The sequence below is a fragment of the Phoenix dactylifera genome, chromosome 12, assembly GCF_051530095.1.
Source record: "Phoenix dactylifera cultivar Ajwa chromosome 12, Ajwa_hap1_PhDact_Kaust_v1.1, whole genome shotgun sequence".
Taxonomy (NCBI): Eukaryota; Viridiplantae; Streptophyta; class Magnoliopsida; order Arecales; family Arecaceae; genus Phoenix; species Phoenix dactylifera.
In genome coordinates this window covers 20801022-20808331 of record NC_143201.1, presented here as the reverse complement: position 1 = coordinate 20808331, position 7310 = coordinate 20801022, and the positions used below count along the sequence as shown (strand labels likewise).

At 39.3% G+C, this 7310-nt stretch overlaps 1 protein-coding gene across 1 annotated transcript; it reads left to right on the top strand.

Annotated features, from left to right (window-relative positions):
- Nucleotides 1-670: 670 nt before the first annotated feature.
- LOC103701901 (initiation factor 4A-like protein) lies at nt 671-6220 on the top strand. The gene is made up of 7 exons (XM_039130068.2): nt 671-1042; nt 1146-1194; nt 1275-1412; nt 3019-3252; nt 5496-5535; nt 5616-5713; nt 5787-6220. The coding sequence occupies exons 1-7, from the start codon at nt 969-971 to the stop codon at nt 5802-5804; spliced, it is 651 nt and encodes a 216-aa protein (XP_038985996.2). The 5' UTR covers nt 671-968; the 3' UTR covers nt 5805-6220.
- The last annotated feature ends 1090 nt before the right edge of the window (nt 6221-7310 follow it).

Below are 7310 nucleotides of genomic sequence, written 5' to 3'. Positions count from 1 at the left end.
TTCACATTTGGACATGGATATCATGCCACCCTTTGGGCAGACTTTTCTGCAATACAGACCTGTACTGATAAATGTCATTGCCACATCCAAGGATTTGAGCAGCGTACTGATCCAAATTACAGAACTAGCAGAAAGGTTGGAGATTATGAACCGTCTCACACCATACTTCTGGATGAATTATCAAATTTCAGGCATTTAGTTGATCATAGAACATATAGTGCAAACGTAGGTTAATAATAACAAACAGCACAAAAAAGAACTAAAACAAAACTCAACAGTTTAACATGAATTTACCATGATGGTCAAATTTCGAAGAGGGATATATTTTATTTCTATATCAAATTTAAAGAATACATATTTTATTTTTATTTTATTTCTAAAACTCTAAGCCCTAAACGCTAAGTGGCACTAAGGATGATTTCTTGAGTTGAAAGACCAATTTGAACTTAATTCCACTATTTACGAGGAAAAGAATTATAGAACCAGAAAGCAGAAATTAAGAAGTTGAGAACAAGAGGGCTAACTGTTAGAGTTGATAAAGGTCATTGGGTGTTGGATGGTGATGACCTAGGTTGAATCCTATTCTCACCTCAATTTCAATTGGGTTTGTCCTGTCCTGGCTCTCAAATTGTTCTCAAATTTCAAAAGATTGGAATGCCTTACCTTTACTTATAAATGCCATGATGACATGAAACCCGAAAAAAACCTAGATTTAATTTGAAACATTAATTCAGCCATTGAACTAAAATCCGATAAAAGGAAAGGAAAAACAAAAGAAAAAGAAGGTCCTGGCCAACTAGATCCAATCTTGAGGTGCTCGGGCTCCAGGGTTTGATCACAGAACCAAGCCATTTGGTTTGACGTATATTAGGTTTCAAAGACGGTGGCCCTGGGCGCCGAGGAATGTAATCCCAGCTCCTTCCAGAGCCCCGCCGGCTTCTCTTTGTGCAAGGCGAGGGCGAGGAGCTATGAGGGGAACGGCGATAGACCTCCCGGAAGCGCTCCCCTCTCCATCCCCTCCTTCTTCTTCCTCCCATTTTAGGTCTCTCTCTCTCTCTCTCTCTCTCTCTCCCTCTCCCCCCCCCACCTCCCCCTCCCTCCCTATGTCGTCTCTATTTTACTGATTCTATGTACAAAATTAACAGCCCTGGGCGCCATTACTACGTCGCTGTCGATCGGCTTCAGTTCAAGATGGTAACCTTCTTCAAGTTCTTGGTCGTAGTTACGATATTGATCAATTTGAGTGAACAAAAGGGGGTGATTTCTGATTGTAGGAGACACTAGTGGATCTGCTGGGGGTGGCGGGACGGCGCCGGTCGCTGCCGATGGTGATATGCTGCAGCTCGCGAGACGAGCTAGATGCCGTCTGCGCCTCGGTCTCCAACCTTTCCTTCATCTCGCTTTCCTCCCTGGTGGGTGGCTTTGACTACTCTCTTTCTATATGCTCAATTATGTTATTGTTTTAGGGACAAATGTTGGATCTTGGGGGTGTTTTATAGGATGAAGAAAGGCTTGTGAACTCTTGGTGTGGGACTGACTCCGTGGTAATATAATTCAGTTTTTCCCCAATCAATTCCTTCATGCATATATAAAAGGGCATTCAGAATTAGGTTGTGCAAATGTTCTACATATTTGTGGCTGGGAAAGGAAGTGCAAGTTGAGAGATGCTTTCCTCCCCTCTTTGTTCGTCGTGGAAACAAGTGATGCAACTGAGCTAATCTCTTGTTTTGGGGTCACTCAACTTCTTTTTTTTTTTTTTTTTTTTTTTTTTTTTTTTTTTTTTTTTTTTTGCTAAACAAAAGGGGTAAGGGGGAGGAAGGGACAACCCCACCCCCGCGTAGCAGCCCCACTGGGCCCCCGCCCCGCCAGGAGAATGTTCGATGCGGGCAGAAATGGCCGTGTGTTGGGCACCCCGACCGGTTTTACTCATAAAGGAAGAATCATTAACCTTTTCATATGCTGATGAGGATGTCAGAATGCTGATATTAAATATAAAGAGTATCTGCTTTTTATTTCTCATGCCACAAAGGCAGTAGAAGAAAACCTAGAAGGCTCACTTTATTGTAAATTGCAAAATAATTTTTTGTGGTTTTCCAAAGGATTTATGGAGAAAATTGTTACATGATTGACCTTTAGACTTTCCAAAAGATTTAATTTTTAATTATTGACTATTGTGGAGGAAAACAAAGTTCAAAAGACTATAGACCGCCCTTAGAGTTGAGCAGGGAAGTGAGAAGCCAGAGTATGTGCAAATGTAGAAGTCATATGAGACCATTTGTTGGATGAGGAAGGTTGGGTATATGGGTTAGGTAATTGTAAAATTGCACCTGCATTATCTTCAATGCATTGGCTTTGTGATTTATCCTTTGTATCATATTTTACAAGGATGCAATTCTCCTATCTCGTTCTTGCATTTATATTCTGCTAATTTGTCGTCCTAAGATAGTAGAAGAGCTCTAATAGTTGACTGAAGGTAAGGACTAATAATATTTTAGGTAGATTGGACAAGGCTTCTTGGTTTAGACAAATGTTTCACCCTGTTCTTTCTGGGAAACAGATGGCTGGTAAGGTTGAGAGATTTCTTTCCCTGCTAACGTGGTGTAGTTTGGGTCATCATCATGGATTGGCTGCTGATGCAGAGTACTTAGTCTACTACATGGATTCAAATGCTGGCTAGTAATGGTTCATGCCTGCAGGTCCAATGGTTCCTAGTGAACCAGTACCTTTTAGGTACACTGAGAGAGCTTATATGCACCAGGTCATTACCAGTTGAATCAACCTCTGACTGGGTATTTTTTGTGAGCTTATATCATCGTGGACTATTATAATTTTGTTGCTGTTAGCCTTATAGTTCATCTTGAAGCTGGAATTCTGCAAGTAAACTGCCTTTGTTCATCATATTTTATATATACTTTCGATTTCACCCGAAATTGTCCTCTTTTAGTGACATGTTATTTGCTAGTTCTATTTTTAACTGCTCTTTTAGTATATAGTTTACAATTATCCCTTTTTGTGCAGTACAGTGACCTGGCTGAATCTGAACGTGTGCTGGTACTAGAAAAGTTCCGTCAGTCAACAGCAGAATGGAGTCAAATCAATAATGCTTGTCCTGGTGATGACCTTGAATGTGGAAATGTAGCTCACAAGTCATGGATGATAGTTGTAACAGATGCCTGTCTGCCACTTGTTGCTTCAGGAGAGGCACCTCTTTTAGCTCGTGTTTTAATAAACTATGAGTTACCAACAAAGAAGGTGCATCTATGTACTTGACAACTCAAATATTCTCTTTCCATTTTTTTTTTGCTCTCTCTAATCTAATTGTAGTTTGAAATGTCTCATGGTTCAATATTGAATCGGATTGAAATTGATTTAGCCTATTCTGATGCAACTGTTGATATATATTTGGGCAAAAATCTAATTTTGTTTTATATTTTATTTTCAATTTCTTTGATAAATAATTATTTGTAATTTTGTGACTTTATGTGGCAATTCTAAGTAAGGAGACATACAAAATTCAGGTTAAAGGCTCTGCCCTGGAACCCCTAGATGGGTTCAGGCCTTCCATGATGATACTTCAGGTGTAATGCGGTGCAGCCCTTGCAATGGGCCACAGCCTCTGAACTGGAGGCCTGAAGAGATGCCCCATGCCTATATACCCTCTAATACAAGATGCAGCATCATAAGACATTCAAACCCTTGGATTGCTAAAATACATATATTGTGGCTGTGGAATTTAACAAACAGTGAAGGGAGAGACAAGTGTGGTGACAGAAGAAGCGTGAGTTGGCATGACAACTGAAATTTTACATCAGTCTCATACACCTTCACATTATAGTTATGCAATACAACCCAAGAAGACTATTACTTTCTAAACCTACGTCGAGGCTTGGAGCTTTTACCTCCTTAATATTTTAGTTGATAATTTGATCTATTAAAACTTTGAAATATCATCTGGGTACTCTTGTTAGAAGTGTTGACATTAAGGGCTTGTTTGGGTTAATCTTGCAGGATCTGGTGGGATTGCTGGAGAGGGAGGGGGAGAGAGTGTGAGCTCGCTCGGGGGGTTGGGGGTTGGGGGGGAGAGAGCAGGGGAGGAAGGGATATTGAGAGAGAGCATGGGATTGTGGAGCCCGATTACCACGGGATTAAGAAAATGACCTCTCTCCAGCCCATGACGCCGGATACTACAGGATTAACCCAAACAGCCTTAATAGGAGATCAAAACTAGGGAAAGTTGTTTTACTTCTGGTTGTGTGAGTATGCCTTCACGTATGTTGACTACATGTTTACTTGGACTCTGCTGATGCAATAAACATATGTTCAACATGGAGCTATCACAGTCTTTGGTGTGATCTTCTACATGGAACTATATGTGATCTTTGGGATCGTACTCTCATTTGCCACTTCAAACTTTTTGGACCTAGGTACAGACCCAGGATGCTTGATAAAGAAGAGTAGTAGTAAATGAAGATACACTCTGCAGGATGTCTTAGCATTTCGTTAGCTTTTCAGGTTCAAATAGGGTTAATGTAATATTTGTGGTTGTTATGCATCATGTATATTTCTTCCTTATTTTTTGTTTTGCACTGCAGCTGCCTTGTAAAGCTAGAGGCTGTTCCTTCTTTTATGGGTGTAAAAGAGGCCACATCATATGCCATATTCACAACTTTGAGCTTTCAAACGAAAAAAATAAAGGTGTTGATGTTTAACAACATGATTTCCAGCTGTTAATATATTTCTTACTCTTCAATTTTGAAATTGAACTTCTTTGTATGCTATTTAGAGACAATTATCTCCTTCCCCATCAACTACCATGTTTCAAAATTTACCTATATAATTAAATGTGTACGACACTAATAGCATGAAGGGCTTCTTCTTATCAAACTATGTTATCTTCATCACAAGTTGGATTCTTATTTTTTTGTAAGACTGCCATCTGCAGCAAGATTGCACCTACTTGGGAGGAGAGGATGCAGTACGTTCAACCTTACTACCAAAAATTTAGGTTGTGAATTGGCTCTCTTTTGGATGCTATGAGCTTCATAACTTTTTGATTTGTTTGTGGTATATACATAATATGCCACCATCTCAGCAACTGGAAACCTTCAAACTTGCCCAATGAAACATCTCTAAACACAAACATCTGTTTAACTTTTCAAGTCAAAGTTTCTCATGATACTCATTGCTTGGTCCATTCCTTGGTGAGGTTGGTGGGGTTCATTAAAAAGAGATTTAGCTTGATCCAGAACTATGTACAGAATTGGAGGTTCTGTTTTGGAAATGCAATTTGTTAGACGTCATGATTTGTCTTAACAATTCTATCTTAAATTTGTTCCCTGGATATAGTCATAGTGAGGCAATAGGTTCAAGCAGGATAGTCAGCAGTTCTGAGATGCACTTGTCCGCAGTTAGGATTTCATTGTAATTGCATAATTTCTCAATGTAATCTCACCAAGCAAAAGGGACCTTCTATTGATGTTACAATTTGCTTTCAGGAAACATACTTGAGGCGCATGTCAACTTGTTTAGCAGCAGGTTCTCTTTTACCATCCACTTAAACTTTCGAGATATGCTACCCAGCTTTATACAAATGATTATATGATGATGTCCTGCAGATGGAATTGTGATAAACATGGTTGTTGGAGGTGAAGTGGTGGCCCTGAAAGGACTTGAGGAGAGCAGTGGTCTTGTCATTGCAGAGATGCCCATCAATGTGAGTTTAATGTTATATTTGTACTGTTGATCGTGTATGGAGTTTGACTGACTTGCAGCGGATCATGATGCAGATCTCTGAAATCTTATGAAGATATTATTGTCATCTGCATCTATGGAAGGATTCGTTTGTAGAATTTACTAGAACTGGTGATCTGTTGGCTGCACCATGGAAGACCCCACCAGTTTAAACATATTCAGACAATGATAGTTTGAATCATTATGCCTGGTATCGCTATTACACTCTTGGGAAATATTTTTCTATGTGAATTTGAGTATACTTTGACCGAACTGGGAAAAAAAGTGGTTTCTCCTAGATACCTTAGCAGATAATAATTTTGCTTACTCAAATAATTTTTAATAATAATCAAGGGTGAGTTGATAAATTTTCACCTTGATTATCATTTATTTTACATCCTTATGTCATTCATAATTTATATTATGCTTCCCGTTGGAGCAAAATATTGATATTCTTGATAATCTCTTGCCAGAAGGCTGTGCTGTTAAATTTGATGTTTTAACAAAGCATATACTAATCCAGATTCATGCTTTATTATCTGCTACCTTAGCTAATATTCTCTATTAAATCTATGTATGTTTGGAGAATCGTGGCCTAAACTTTGTAGGTCCAATTGCTTTTAGGTTGTTCCTGCTGCTCTTTGAGGTACAGGGGGACCCTTAGCTTGCATCACTTGACATTTTTTAGCTTAAGATGTTTTTTATATCCTACAAAACCGTCGAGGGCCAGATAGGCTCACTGCACACTGAAGATGTCAATGCCAGGATTAGCTGGAGAAAGATTAAACACAGTCAAGTAACATCTAGTATCTCAAAGCAAAATTGACATCATTACATAGTTTCACTGCCTAACCCAAAACAAGATTCCTGACAACTCCCATTCTAGCACCCCATGTACTTTAAAGCCCAAATACTAGACTGCCAACAACATTAACCCACCCTCCAACGAGCTGCAACTAAGAAATCTATGGCAAGACGCTCTAGCACTCCAATGCCACCTTATTACCATGATACCTCCAGTGATCATCCAGGAACCCTCCAAACACCATATTAAACATTTTCTCCTAGCTTTGCAACTCTGGAGCTCAGTCTCAAGCCTCCTGTTCCTTCTGAAAACTCTATTGTTGACCTCTAAGATGCATGGTCATGCCAAGAGAAGTAGCCACATCCCAAATAAGATAAAACTAGAACACTAAAACTGAGACTGGAAAGCATAGTGAGGTCTTCAACGTACCCATATATGGAGCAACCAAAGAAGCACCAACCTTGGTTTGCAACCATCTACAAAGGCTAGGGTGGAGCTCTTCTTCCACGGTAGCATAGATGGACGAGATTGCTTGAGGACACAATGCTGATAACAATAGGAAATGCAAACAAGGTTGATCTTTTTATCTATTAAAAAATTGCCCTCTGAAATCTATATCTTAAATATAAATACATCAACCTGCATCTTTGTGGTGGTTCACTTCCCTGAAAAGAAAAAAATATAACTGTTGCAGGATTCAATTGTCATATAGGGTCTATGCGGGTTTTTTTTTTTTGGCTGAAATGGATGATTCATATAATTCTAGCATAGACAC